This window comes from Pogona vitticeps, chromosome 7 (assembly GCF_051106095.1).
Source record: "Pogona vitticeps strain Pit_001003342236 chromosome 7, PviZW2.1, whole genome shotgun sequence".
NCBI lineage: Eukaryota > Metazoa > Chordata > Lepidosauria > Squamata > Agamidae > Pogona > Pogona vitticeps.
Window position 1 is genome coordinate 21,440,125 of NC_135789.1, and position 15,495 is coordinate 21,455,619.

At 45.7% G+C, this 15,495-nt stretch overlaps 1 protein-coding gene across 9 annotated transcripts in view; it reads left to right on the forward strand.

Annotated features, from left to right (window-relative positions):
- RAP1GAP2 (RAP1 GTPase activating protein 2) overlaps window positions 1–15,225 on the forward strand; it is a 223,874-nt gene extending 208,649 nt beyond the window's left edge. For all 9 annotated transcript variants that reach the window (XM_078379365.1, XM_072978234.2, XM_072978233.2 and 6 more), the window contains 4 exons: window positions 821–947; window positions 1,743–1,819; window positions 4,438–4,476; window positions 14,404–15,225. In XM_078379365.1, coding sequence (XP_078235491.1) covers window positions 821–947; window positions 1,743–1,819; window positions 4,438–4,446 — 213 coding nt within the window. In that variant the 3' untranslated portion in view covers window positions 4,447–4,476; window positions 14,404–15,225. The remainder of the gene's footprint in view (window positions 1–820; window positions 948–1,742; window positions 1,820–4,437; window positions 4,477–14,403) is intronic.
- Window positions 15,226–15,495: the final 270 nt, after the last annotated feature.

Here is a 15,495-nt window from a genome sequence, read left to right on the forward strand (position 1 = left end):
TCCATTCCTCCAAACAATGATTTTCTTTGTTGATTTGCAGACATGTTATTTCTCCATGAGCCTTGAGAATGTGTGAATTCTCAAGGTGAAGTGTGTGTTCTTTTTCTCACTTTGAGTTTGGAGTGGTGCAAAAAAAAATACTTTTGAGAAGTCTGTTGAATCCAGTAAATTTCTGGATTCCTCGCAAAAGTTGAAGGAGTTCTGTAGGTTTAGGCTGGACCTGGGCGACTGAGGATGAGGGAATAGGATGGGGGAACACAGTAGCTCTTTCCTAAATCTGGAAGAGCTCCCGACTCACAGGTGAGGAATTATCTTTATTTCTTGCTGTTAATACTATGGATGGGATTTTCAGATTTCCTGGACTACAAACACCAGCGTTCTGCATCCTGAGAGTTCTGCCTGTCTTGCAGGCACTTTTCAGAAACTTCAGTGTGGCTCACCTGGGAAAAAGGCCTGGGTTGGGAGGCTTTGAGGCCTAGCTAGGCCTAGCTTCCTGCTCAGAAAGAAAACTCCCAGCTTGCACTGGGGCAGGAACAGGAAGCTCGGGCAGAGCTAGGCCGAGCTCGGCCTCAAAGCCTAACGATTTAGGCCTTTTCTCCCAGGTGAGCCACACTGAGGTGTTTGTAAGGTTGTCTGCAAGGATTAAGAATTATGGTGTTTATAGTCTAGAAAATCCAAGAATCCACCTCAGGTCCTCTTACAGAGGAAAATGTAGCACAAGTATTTTAAACAAATACATCAATGCATACATAGTTTTCTCCTTGTTGTTCTGGGACCAGAAGAGACACCTCTCTCTCTCTCTCTCTCTCTCCTCCCACAGGGAAGCCAGCCCTCCACAGCCTCCCCCTACAAGCAGGACGTCTTTATCTACAGCCCGTCCCAAAGCAACGAGAATCCCGTTTTAGCCTCGGCTTCCACTCCCGTGATCATGAGCAGGAGTCCCACCGGTGAGTTGGCGGCTTCGACGAGTTCTCAACCAGGAAATGCATTTGGGGAGAAGGTTGCCTCACAATCTGACAACGTTGTCAGCCCCCTGAAGTTGCCGTTGTTTCGTCTGAGCCACGCAATTTAAGCCAGAACCATAGAAACACAAAGGCCTTATTCTGGGAGTACGGAACTCGAGATGGGCGCGAACTGAACCACGAGCACAGAAAAGCCGACAGATCGAACCGGTTTGTGGTTCGTTTCGCGAACTAATTCGGGGATCCTGTTTTGTTGAAACGAAACGGAGCAGCAAACTATTCTCCCCTCGCGGCTTCGTTTTGTTTGGCAAAAGGGGTGCCTGCCTGCCCCCTTCCTACTGCTCCCCTATCTGGTCCTGACGCCTCTGCCTTTGCCACACCACCCTCGTCAGATCCAGCGGGCGGGCTTCCGGGAACCACACCTGCTGCCTCTGCGCATGTGCCTGCAGCCCAGTTGATCCAGGCACATGGACAGTGGCAGGCGCAGAAGGCAGCAACCGGCTTCCCTTTCCTTAGAAATCCACTGGGGATGTGTGGTGAGGGCAAGCCACTCCTGAAAGACGTGATATATACCGTGACAACTTTGTTGAGGTTGCCATAAGCTGGAAACAACTTGACGGACCAACAGCATGTGTGGGTGGGTGCACTTCACTAGACGTCCATGTGATGGAAAGAACAAATGCTCTAGGGATTAGGATCCATAGCTCTGCAGGAATCGATTTAAATTCCTCCCCCGAAATGCTCTGAAACTAATCTTCATGCATTTCCTTCTTCCAACAGACATAAAGAGCAGGAATTCGCCACGGTCAAATCTAAAATTCCGATTCGATAAACTGAGCCATGCAAGTTCAGGACCGGTAAGAACTCTTTCTCCCCCTTTTAAAAAAAGAATCTGAATATGAATTTTTTTTTTTGCTTCGCATGTTTCTCATGTCCTTCTTTGGGCCCATCATGAGAAGGCAGGGTTCTTAGGAAAAGACAATAAAGCTGGGAAAGGACAACAGGAAAAGAGGAAGACCGAATACGAGACGGACTGACTCCCTCAAGGAAGCCACGACATTTGAGTTTGCAAAAGCTGAGCTGTTGAGACCTGGCCTTTGGGAGAGGGTGATGTCCCCCATTCCTGGTTCTAGAAAGGGGCACATGAAGCCCACCAGCACCCCTGCCCACAAGGAAGCGGCATTTGGGGAGTCCAATTTCAGAGGGGCTGGGAGTCCACTCCGGGTTTTAATCTGCACCTTGCAGAAGTGATCCAGGTGCTGTGCCTGTTGGGGGGGGCAGGGTTGAGTACCTTGGCCATCTTCTGTAAAGGGCAGAGTCTAAAATCCTGAGTGGATTCACAGGACCTTGCAAATAGAAGTCCAGCACCTCTATTGCCACGAGATTTGGGCAGCCTCTTAGGGACATATTTTGGAGGGTGTCAGGATGACTCCCCCCAAGGCCTTAGTCAGGATGTCTTCTTATTCCCCGGAAGAATATATGCAACTCTTTTGCACTAAACTGGAATATAAACCCCATCCCACTCTGGCTAACAGGGTGTCACTTGGGAACACCGCCCGAAATAGAGATGGGGCAAACAGCATCATCTCCTGCTCCAGCTCCTTTGAGAGGTGGGTGGGAGCCCCCAGGCGAGAAATAAAAGGAGAAGGACATGTCATACCCACCAGAGAAAAATTAAAGATTCCGCTTTCCAAACAAAATTCCTGAAATCCCCAAGAAGGCTGTAAGGCACTGCTGTTCATTTTTTTGATCCCTCACCAGCAGGTGCACTTCTAGAATATGGTGCTTCCTAAATTTTGGGACTGGGAGCCTTTCCATTCCAAAAATCCCAACCTTGGCCAGGAGTTTGATTCCTCCCCACCCCCAGCGTTTCCCAGGAGAAGAGCCAGCCTGCGTAGCCCTGGGCAAGCTGCCCAGACCCACGATAACCCCAGAAGAAGGGGAAACGAAACCACTTCTTGGTAATCTATAGCTGGGGATCCTTGGAAAAGACCGCCGTTAATCCGTCGGTGGCACGGAATTATTTAAGAAAGTTTGGCAAAGCCCTGCTTGCTCCACCCTGTGAATGTTATCGCGGGTGGCGTGGTGATCCTCCGTCCTCTGTGCCACGCACTCAAGGTGGGTTACCTTAAGAGAGCAGCTCAGGGATCTCCCCATAGAAGACTTTTCTGTGTTTAAGATCCTCACAAAAAGGCTCTCCTTTCGGTCCCGTCGGCCAGCCCAGGCCCGGCGGATGGGGACCCGAGACAGAGCCTTCTCGGGGGCAGCTCCCAGGGTATGAGGGGCTCTCCCCCGGGGCGGGGGAGATCAGGAGGGGGCCCCTCCCTTTTCTCCTTCCACCGATTGCTGGAGACCCACCTCTTCAGGCAGGCTTTTAACAAGCAGGATGGACTTCCTGAATGCCGTTTTTTAAAGTGAAAATAGATTTTAATTATTCAATTGTATTTTGATCAGCATATAGTTTAATTGTTTTTTCTTCAAATGTTTAACATAGGTTTTCAATTTATAAGGCGACATAAATAAAAGAAATAAATAAATAATAAGGTCCTGGAACAACAAAAAGGACTTCAGGTGTGCTCTTGGGGCTGGCTTTTAAGGGAAGTTAGGATGTGGACAAACATGCTGCTGACTGGGGGATTCTGGGAGTTGTGATACAAAAGTTGTAAACGTATCCAAACTCTGGCCAATCGTCCCTTCATGCGGTCGGTCTATTCGCCTTCTGCCCATAGAGGCCGGCCGTATTGGACGATCCAGATGGTTGTTCAGCATCAGCTCTTGCATTCTCTTCTCTTCAGACACGAAGGATGGGGAAGATGGGATTTGTAATATCCCAGTAAAGACACGACTTTGTTCAGCAATTGTAACCTTTTCTGAGCAGCTTGGCCTTTCTTCTGCCCTTTCCACATACATCCTGTGCAGGAGATGTGCCATCCTGCATAGGAATGGTAATAATCCCACACAGGTCAGACTTATGAACCTTCCTGTGTTATTTCAAAATTTTGCAGAGAAACCTTGCTGGAAAGGAGTGGCAGGATTTTTAATTGGCTTCTGCCTAAGAGCGAGAGGCAGTGAGATTCACAACCCTATGTGTCTGAGCCTGTGAGAGAGAATCGGGAAACCCATGTAGGTCTATTTGCAAACTGCCATCCAGAGCCCTCCCACAGGCAGGAAAAAGCTTGTCCAGACCAACTTGAGGGTCTTTTGAGGGATGAAGGAAATCTTTACCCCAAACAGCTAGAGGACACTAGGTTAGGAGTTTGCTGGACAGCTCAGGGGTTCAGGTCACTGGAGCTTTGGAACCAGAGGTTGGGAGTTCGATTCCCTCCACAGGGCCTCCTTGATGGGGGCTGGACTAGATGACCCATAGGGTCCCTTCCAACTCTGCCGTTTTAAGGTTGTTACTGTTGTTGCTGGATGTTTTTCTGATCAGGCATGTCTGATGTGAAATAATCTGTTTCCTTTCCTTTTCCCACAGACCCACTAGCTGAAGGAAAGGGCTGTGAATCCATAAAAGGTGAGTGTCTCTGGCTTGGGCCTCATGGGATGTGGTCTGTGTCTGACGTTGTGCTTTCCTGTACAATTATAGAGAAGAGAGACAAGGAAAAGGAGAGAGGAGGGTGATGGTGAAGGGGTGCCAGCTTTCTGTGCAGAAGGGAAAGCTTGTGAGCTGGACAAGGATGGGAAACCTGGTTGGTTGGTTTGAGGTCCCAAGATCCCCCGGGTGGCCGTGAGGGCTGGGGGGTTCTGGGAGATGTCATCCAGACAGAGGAAGAAGAGGTGGCGCTGGTGGCCGTAGCAAAGGCAGCCAGAATGCTTCCCCTTTCGGATGCTGAAGGAGGGACGGGTGAATCTGATCAGTGGGGGTGGAAGGAAGGAGGTGCTTGGTCTCAGTGAACCAAAACGGACTGAAGCAGGATATTTTCTGTCAGAGAACTACAAAGTGTTCTACTCAGAAGAAACTCAAAAGAATTTGAGTGGTTCCAATACTGAATCAAGATGTAGCACAGGCACTTAGATCTTATAATGTAAGATCTGACTGCATAATATCCATCAGACTCCATGGAAAACTTCTCAATATAACCATCATTCAAATCTGTGCTTCAACTACAGATGAAATCAAAAGCTTTAATGCAAGCATCCGAGAGGAAATTGATCACATTTCAAAACAAGGCATGCTTATAATCAGAGGTGACTGGAACGCAAAAGTAGAAAACAAAGCAGAACCAAATGTTCTTGGAAAATTTGTAACAGGGGACAGAGATGAGGCAGGAGAATGACTCATAGAGTTCTGTGAAGGCAGCAGTCAGTTTATTGCAAATACATACTTCAAGCAACCAAATGGAGTGCTGGACATGTGGATATCACCATGTGGTCAATATGGAAATCAAACAGACTACACAGATGGAAGCAAGAGAGAGAGAGAGAGAGAGAGAAGCCATATTCTCTCTGCCAAAACAAAAGGAGAAGATTATGGCACTCATCACAAACTGCTGATATTCAACATTAGAGTAAAGCTGAAAAAGAACAATAAAAGAATCATAGTACCAAAATATAATTTAAACAACATTCTTGATGAATTTAAAGTCCACATGAGGAACAGATTTGCATGACCAAACTCAGTTGGCCAGGAACCAGAGGAACTGTGGATTGAAACCAGAGATATTTAGGGAAGAATGCAAAAATACAATACCTGTAGTTGGTTTCCGGTTCCGGCTCAGCCAGGCAAGACGCTCATGGCTACGCAGCGGTGATTTTATCTTTATTTTATGTAATTTTATATGGTTTTTATTGCTTTTGTTTAGTTGAAGCTCCTATTCTACTTCTTGGCTGGAGGCATGATTTTAACCTTGGTAAAAGTAAACACAGAGATAATGACCACTGGAGCTGCCGAGAGATATTAGAAATACCTCGGTCCAACAAAATTACACAACTGCAGTCTTGGGAAGAAAACAGAAGAAAATAACACCGTTACTGCGGACAGTAAGCACTTGCTTGAATCAAGTTTGCAAGAAAAACATTTACTTTGTTTAAAAAAAGCCATCTGCCTTCGGGGGTTGTTTGGCATACAGCAGGGGCTGATCCGCTGACTCCGTCAATCTACAGTTGACTCACAGTGAGTAAAAGTCCTCCAAGGAACGGGTGGAATAACCTGCCCTTTAATGGTTTATGTTTGAGTGTTTACTGGAGCTAAGAAGTGTTTTTATACAGCTACTACTGACCGTAACTGTGAAACCCACATTCTTCTCCCTTTGAGTGGTAGTTTGCACCTGCAGAAATAGAAGGGGACACTAAATAAGCTCAATTTGTGGAGTATAACTATGGTCACTACTAGGACCAAAAAAACCTATGGCAAGTTAAAAAAGGCTCCCAAAAAGCGAAATCAGAAATCTATAGCAGACTTCTGTGTGGTCTCAGATCAACGTGAACATGTACCCTCCTTTAATCAAAGGCCACTGAGGGAATTTACATCAAGTACCCCACTTACTATGGACAATGTAGGCATAAGTAATGGAGAGTCATACCAGGGGGCTGCAGTCGGAACTCCGCATTCCAGAGGAGAAATCGGCAATTGGTCTCTGGACCCAGAACTCTTAGAGAAGGCTCTCTCTGCCTCTATGGAATCATTCTATAAATACTTAAATCTATCAACACCTGGGCCCAAGGAGAACCATATGGAAGGAACAGTAGGCCCCCAAGATGCTCAAGGGCCCAAGAGTGAACAAACTAGGATCATTTATACCCAACTACGTGATCAGTGTCTCCTCTCAGCTAAATCCAACCAGACAATTTTCAATAATCTGCATGATCTAAAGAAAGAAATCGCTGATACTAAAGCAATACTACAATGCATTGCTGACATGATAAAGTTGGGGATTTTAAAAGCAGCACCTCCCTCAAACCCTCAGAATACTGAACAGAGAGGACTTCAGGCAAAAAAGGAACTGGGTACAAAAGATCAAACACACAAAGATAACTCCCTAGCCTTTAAAGGTCAGAGTTACCCACAGTTATCAGAAAAAGCAACTCAGGACCGAATGCCCATCTCTGGGAAGACCCCAAAGGCCTGGGCTAATCCATATGAGCCAAGTGAGGACACAGAGGACACAGAGGGACCTGACCTAACATCCTCTAATCTAGAGCTAATAACCATAGATGAATGGTGGGGAAACACCCCAGAAGAACCCTATCCCCAGCATCCACTTGCTGTGACAACATGCAAGGAAAATATACAGATTAAAAAACCTCAGTGGTCAGCAACCTCAGACAGTGAAGGGTCTACCCCTGCTGAAAGCCCATCACTCAAGCCTGTGAACCACATCACCATCTACAACTGGCCACTAAGAAAACCAAATGGTACCTGGGCCTCCAACTCAGAAGTATTGCGGACAATAACAGAAATTCTGGGCAAGGATTGGGATGCTCAAATGAACACAAAATGTTACTGCATCTATCCCAGCAAGCCCGGGCAATTAAGAGGCAGGGTGCACTTGATCTTCGCCAATAGTGAACAGGCCCATCATTTTTGGAGCCTGTTGTACAAGTTTGAAAAAATAGCAGTATCATTCAAATGGGGAATACATACAACTTACTCAAATATCAACCTAAGACCGATCACAAAATTGGACACCTACAAACAAACAAATACATCCAGAGAAATTCAGGTTCCAGAACAAAGAGATGGCCCCACAGCTGCTTCCATAAGGAAGATAACAGCCGAAAATTCTAGCTATGACCTGTACAGAGATAGGGCTGAAGCTTCCACCATTTACAACAGATCACCTTCCAAAACCAAATCAGATGGTAGAGGAAAGGAAACGCAGATCAATGTTGCAACCTTTCCAAACAATATCCCAATTAACAAGCCTCGTGATCTTACAAGCAAAATCAAAAACCAGAGCAATCAGGTGAAAATGCTCTCAAGGCCAAAGCATCTTTCAAAAGGTATTACATCCTCCAGAAAAAATAGAATATACCATCCATACAAAGAGAAGTTACATCCAGCCTGCTCGATGGGAACTATTTCCGACTCCATCTCCGAGTGGCATATGGGCAATAGATATGCCCCTTTAGTAGCTTATCCCCAGAACTGACTATTGGAAGGCAAAAAATATAAACATCTTAAGAAGCCTTTGTCCTGGAATATTGCATGGGGGAAAAACAAACAAAAAGTCCAACTCCACAAAGATACCACAGTTTCAAACGCAACAACGACTACCTACTTGGGTAGAGCTGAAAGATATTCCTTTAGCAGAGAGACACAAAGAAATCAAAACAACAAAGACTGGGCCCGCAAAGATTATCCTTTTCCCACACCAGTTGCTCCCCTCACCTACAGAGGATGTCAGTCATCAGATGTATCCCTGCCTGCTCTGGAGAAGCTAAAGTTATACAAGGAAGGGAACCCCATTAAAATGCTCTCTGCCACAAGAGGGGAAATGACCCCAAAGGCAAAACAACTGAACATTCAGGAGCGAAATGAGGCACCAGACACTCAAGAATCGCGGTGTGCTCCAGAAAGCAACCAAACATCTGCATCTAAAATTGAACTTTTATCATGGAATGTGGCAGGTTGGACCAGATGTATCTCCCAAACTCATGATACTCCTTTCTTTCGTAGCAAATATGACATCATTCTTTTGCAAGAAACTTGGTCTGACAAAGATATAATACTAGATGGTTTCAACTCCTTCATGGTAAAGGCAATCCCAGGGCGCGGACCGGGGAGACTGAAGGGGGGACTGAGCATCCTGGTATCAACGGCTCTGAAAGTAAAATCTACGATGAAACCCCCCCTGAGACAGCTGGCCATGGCAGTAGTACTTACAGGAAGTATGAAAACCCTATTGATTATTAACATATACTTACCTCCCACATCCAGAAAAGCTGAAATAGAAGGAAACTGGACAGACCTTGAAAACTATGTAAGAGAGCTTATCATGGAACATCCAGATGCTTTGGTCCTGACTGGTGGGGATCTAAATGCCCGTATGGGACCAGATGATGACTATCTGGGAACCAAATTTAAGATGATAGCCAACTTAAGAAATGATAATGTGGGGACCCTGAATCAGGAGAGGGCATCTAAGGACCAACATGCAAATTATGCCGGGGCCTGTCTGTACAAATTTGCTTACAGACTGGGCCTCTCAGTTTTAAATGGCACAATCACAGGCGATACTCCAGGAAAATACACATTTATGGCAGCAACTAAAGCTAGTACAATTGACTACATCCTGGTGTGCAGGGGGCTCCTTTCCATGGTCAAAACTCTCCAAGTACTTCCTTACATGGAGGGGGATCATTTCCCCCTACATCTAAGTTTCCACCTAAACATCAGAAACTTAGACACAGAACCAAGATATCATACTGAAATTACAGCACTAGAAAGAGTGGGTTGCCGAGTAATATGGTCACTTAATCTGGCACAAAATTTAAAACAACTTTTAACTTCGAAAAATCTGATTGATGCCCTTAATCCAGTAGGAAGCCAGACAGTCCACTGGAATCCCATAGATAAATATGAAATTCTCCTACAACAATTAAAGCCACATCTCGTCCATTCATATAGCAAAAACCTTCAGAATTCATATAACCGATCGAAACCTTGGTTCAACCAAAGCTGTAAGGCAGCAAAACAACTAGTTAATCAGACATACCAGGAATACCTGAGAGCAGAAGACCATGTCAAAAAAGAGGCCCTCCTAAAACTACTGGTACATAAGAAAGAATACAAACAGCAGATACATCACAGTAAAAGAGAACACAAGAGAGAACTATGGAGGAAGGTGATTGAAGCAGCAAAAGCCAAAAATCCATCCCTTTTCTGGAAACTAATCTCAGGCAGACTATCAGAGCCCAAACACCCATTATCCTCTTGTATTCCACCAGATAAATGGGTATCCCACTTTACAAGTATGTATGAGGATGTCATTGTACCCCCTTCTCCACTAATGCTTGGAAGCACTCCCAAATGGCCCCCGGTGACCCCAGGTGAAATAATAGCTCATATAGATCAGTTAAAAAATGGAAAAGCCCCAGGCCTTGACGGCATCCCACCAGAACTCCTAAAAGAAAACAAGACATGGTGGGGCTCCTTTCTAGCACCTCTCTTCACCCATATTAATGACACAGGCCAAATCCCAATATCATGGAAAACGGCCACAGTGGTCCCATTTTATAAGAAAGGGAAAAGGGAAGATCCAGCCAACTACAGGCCAATAAGTTTGCTGAATATCATAAGCAAACTATATGCAAGGCACCTCCTAGACAAACTCCTGGAGTGGCTTGAAGTAGAAAATATCATTGGGGCAGAACAAGCAGGCTTTCAGCCAGGGAGATCCACAATAGAACAATGCCTAATTATACAGCATCTTATAGAGAAATACTCAGCCAAAGGAGTAACATCACTCTATGCCGCCTTTGTGGACTTTAAATCAGCATTCGATTCTATATCGAGAACACACCTCTGGGACAAACTATCAAACTCATCTATAGACAAAAGACTTCTATATCTAATCAGGGCCCTACATGAAGAAACATACCTGAGAGTCAGGTGCAGCAGACAGGGACACCTCACGGAATCTGTGCAAACGCACAGAGGTGTTAGGCAAGGCTGCCTACTGGCTCCAGCATTATTCATATTTTACATAAACGACTTATCAAGCTGGCTTAACACCGCCGATCTCCATTCACCTAAACTTACAGATAGAACAGTGCCAGCCTTACTCTATGCTGATGATACAGTAATTCTATCCAGAACCCCCATAGGGCTGAGGAGGGCACTTAAGAAGCTTGCCTCATACTGTGAATATAAATCCCTAACGATTAACTATCAGAAGACCAAGATAGTCGCCTTTGGACAGAGACCCAAGAGTAGGTCATGGCAAATAAATGGACACAGTATCGAACAGGTGAACAGCTTCAAATATCTGGGGGTAGTACTACAGGCCTCAGGTTCTAGGCTTCAGCATAGTAAATTTGTGGCTGATCAGGGAGAAAGATCGGCTAATAGTATAGTAAAATTCCATCTCTCCCAAGGAGGGTCCTTTATACCAGCAGCCCTCAAACTGTATAGAGCAAAGGCATTAGCCCAGCTGCTATACGGCTCATTCATGGGGCCACCCAGCTCTCACTTTGCACCACAAGAAATAGTCCAATCCAAATTCTTAAGAACTATACTCCAGATCCCAAGATGCGTGTCAAATGCAAGGATAAGGCTAGAAACAGGATGCCTTAAAGTAGAAGCCTGGATTAGAATTCAATCTATATATATGTGGCTAAAGGGACAGTTAAATCCAAAAGGCCTATTTTCCTTGTTATTTAAAGACAACTATCAATCTAAGTGGGTTAAATCGGTCCAGGGCTACTTGGGGAAAATTGGCCTCTCACCTCAGGCACTTATATCCTCTGGAATAGAGCAGGCAAAACAAATAGTTAAACAAAGAATAGAGGACAATGAATATCAAACAGACCTTTCTAGCATCCAAAATATGGCAGCAAGGACTTACATCAAAAATTTTATGGTACCGGCCAAATACTTAACATCTTTGGAAATTAAAGGAATTAGAAGAGCCTTTACTCTGGCAAGGTGTTTGGCCCTCCCCTCTGCTGTACTAGAAGGGAAGTATAAAAATACCCCTTTTGCTGAAAGGTTATGCTCCTGCCACCTGAGGGAGATTGAGACCATACAACACATGTTCTTCACCTGCCCATTGTATGAAGCAGTGCGGAAAGAGACTATAACCCCCTTAATAGATAGACTGCCAGGACGTTCGGAGGGAAAAAGGCTTGAGTTCCTTCTCTCAGATGTTGATGTCCAGATCACCTGTCGGGTTGCAAGGCTCTGTGTAGCAATACTTCGACTGCGGAAGTTAAATACCAATTAGATTGCTGTTCCCAGTTGTATGTATGCCAACATGTTCTAATGGAATACTGAAAGTTAGAAATTTTAAGGTTTTATAAGGTTTTTACTTATGTGACTGGTCTAAGGACTGTAAATAAACTATTGATTGATTGATTGATTGATACCTGTAGTTAATAAGAAAAGAAAAATCTAGATGGATGATGGAGGAAAGACTTAAAATTGTAAAGGACAGGAAAAAGCAAAAGTAAAAGGTGACAGAAATAGGGTCAGAACCTCAAATGTTCAGCACCTCTCAATGAAGAGTCAAAGAGAACTGTTATAATGATCAATGGCCCCTGGACTGGAAATGTTCAAAATATATTCCAGTCCCCAAGAAAGGGGATGCTGAGGAGTGCAGGAACTTGAGGACCATTGCTTTCATTTCCCATGCAGGCGAAGTGATGCTTAAGGTGTTACAACAAAGGCTTTTACCTTAGATGGAGCGAGAAATGCCTGGTGTTCAAGCTGGATTCCGAAAAGGAAGAGGCACTTGAGATCATATTGCAAATATCTGAATGCACCAAAGAATTTCAGAAGATCATCCATGTATGATTTATGGGCTACAGCAAAGCCTCTGACTGCGTGGATCAAGAGAAACTATGGCTTGTTCTCAAAAAATGGACTTGATTGTACTTAGGTATAACCTGTATTGGTGGACAAGAAGCTACCACTAAGACAGAATATGGGGAGACAGAGTGGTCTCCTCTAGGCAAAGGGGTCAGATAAGGGTGCATTTCATCATCATCACTGTCGTCATCATAGAACTGCAGCGCTGGAAGGGACCCTGTGAGATCATCGAGTCCAGCCCCTGTCCAGGAAGCCCAGTGGGGGAATCGAACTCCCAACTTCTGGCTCCACAGCCGGAGACCTCAACCCCTGAGCTATCCATCTGTACTTTTATTACCTTATCTGTTCAGTCTGTACACAGAACATATCATACGGAAAGCCAGACTAGATTCAGATGAAGGAGGAGTGAAAATTGGTGGAAGAAACGTCAAGATGTGCAGATGACATCCTTTTATGGGCAGAAAGAAAGCAGCAAGGGCTTGAAACCGTTTTATGTGAAAGTGAAAGAAGAAAGTACCAAAGCAGGATTGCAGTTGAATGTTAAGAAGGCAAAAAAAAAAATCACTACAGAACTACACAACCTTGATGCTGACAATGAAGAAATTGAAATAAAGATGTGGAGTACCCTGGTTCAGTCCTCATTCCAAAAGGTTGACGGCAGCCAAGAAATCAGAAGGAGACCGGGATGAGGAAGGGCAGCCATGAAGGGATTAGAAACAATCATCAAGTGTCAGGATGTGTCCCTGGAGATCAAGATCATCCACACTCTTTTATTTCCAGTAACCATAGGTGGATGTGAAAGCTGGACAGGGAAGAAACCTGACAGGAAAAAGAATAGATTCATTTGAAAAGGGGTGCTGGATTAGAGCTTTCCAGATAACCCTGGAACTGCCGGAAAGATAGATAAGTGGGTCCTAGATCAAATCAAGCCTGAATTATTTCTGGAGGTAAAACATGTGGAAGCTGAGGTTGTCCTACTTTGGGCACCTCCTGAGAAGTCAGGATTCCCTGGGAAAGACATGGATGCTTGGAAAGGTGGAAGGCAGCAGGAAAAGAGGAGGGCCCAATGGGAGATGGACTCATACATTAGAGGTGATAGGATGCTAGAACAAGCCATCAATAGGAGAGCGACTGGTTGTAATAGGCTGAAGCACTTTTTTTCTTTGTGATATGCCCAAAGTTTGATTCTGTGCAGATGTGTGATTTAAATGCAGGTTTTAAAAAGAGAGAAATTGCATATTGGTGCATGTGAATGGAGGGGCAAAGGAGGGGAAAAATTGAAGAGAGAACTTGTTGAGGGAGAGCGAGGGTGGTGAATGGGGGATGGCCGGGAAGGGAGATCTGCCGGGCTGCCTCCTGAACAGGAAGACGCTCCTTCTGTCTTATCTGAAGTAACCGTCCCAATTAATTTAAAAGTTAGAAATAGTCCTGAAAGAAGATACAAGCAAGGGGAGGTGGGGAGATGACTGGCCATTAAAAAAACAAAAACAAAACCAAACCGGGGTGGTCTTCTACCGCCTGAAACGACAGAGAATCAGTAAAATTCAGCCCAGGAAAAAAAATGGATCGGGCAGGGTTTTAAACCGCAGAAGGGTTTTCCCTTCCTGCTGTAGGCCAGCCGTTGCTGTAGATTCAATTGAAATGTTTCTGACAGTGTGGTCACAGCCTTAGCCACACAGCGGCGGCAAACACCCTCCTCAGACTTCCAAGCAAGATGGCGGTCACACCAGCAAAAGGTTTCCGAGATTCACTTCTCATGAATTTCGACCCTTTCTGGGAAGTTCAGATGATGCACGACCGTTGCAGAAAGGTGTCCCAGCATATATATAAAAAAGATAACCGAATGAAATCAGCTTAGGGTTGGTAAAATGAGAGGTAGTAACAAAAAAGTGGAATTGAGAGGCTCAGAAGGCAGGTCAAGGAAAGGCCTAATGGGCTGTTCTTTTTTGTCGTCTTCTTTGTCTTTTTCAGGGCATCTATGTTTCGTTCTGTTCTCTTCTATTTCATTTGGTTTCATGAGGGGAAAATGGCATTCCCCCCCCCCCGAACCCTTGCGTGTCTCTGCTACACCTGGAGAGCACAACCGACGGTGTTTGGGTCCTCCCGTCCACAAGCCGCGAGAATCCACTTCATCCACGTTGGCCCCAAGCCCAACTGGGAGGGGGGGGACAAACAGACACCACCCTCGTGTGGTTCCCTGACTTTGTGAAGTTGCTGAGGGACAGAACTGGCAACCCCACCCCAACCGCGCTAACTCCGCTTTGCAAATGGTGTTTTCCTCCCTGGCGGGATGAGGACATGGGGGGCATACCGCGAAGCCTCCTGAGCGTCTCTACCCGCACACCACAAACGTCGGAGGTGGCTCTCTCGGATCTTCGAAGGAGGGACCGTCCTCACAGCCACGCGCCTAAATCCGTGCTTCACCTGAGCCGACGTCACCATCTGGCTGTGAAAGAAGCCTTCTTCCCGCAGCCATGTTGTGTTGAGCCACGGAAGAGGGGCCAGGCCTGGAGTCACGCGGGTTGGTGTGGATTCCCCCCCCCCCGTTCCAGGTTCCGCGCCTCTCAACCCAAAGGTCACCTTGGAGGGATCCACCACAGGACCGAGAACTGCCTTCCCCTCCCTTTCCCACGTGGTCTTTGAACGCTTGCTTGGACTCTTGTACCTTGCGTATGAAATGGTCGCTTTGGGGCAGAGATTCATGAACTGCTCTTCTTTGGGGCTCATTTGGTACTCCAGAAAGCTGTATTTGGTTTTTAAAAAAGAAAATAAGAAAACGAGGAATAACCCTTAGCTATCCTGTAGGCTGGTTCCTTGCCCCTCGGGGTTCAGACCTCCTAGATCTGAGCTGAGCCCCTTTTTCCTCTTACATGCGACCAGGAAGGGGATGATCTTGAGGGCTACCTTCCCAAGAGGTGGAGAAGGGCAGATGTGCGCAAGGAGGGCTCAGGGCTGGTCCGTACGTCTCAATTGGAGCAGACCGAATTGGACTAAAAAGGCTCGCTTACAACCGGGTAGAGGGCTGGTATCTCTTAAGGGAGCCTGTCTCCATTAAGAAAACAA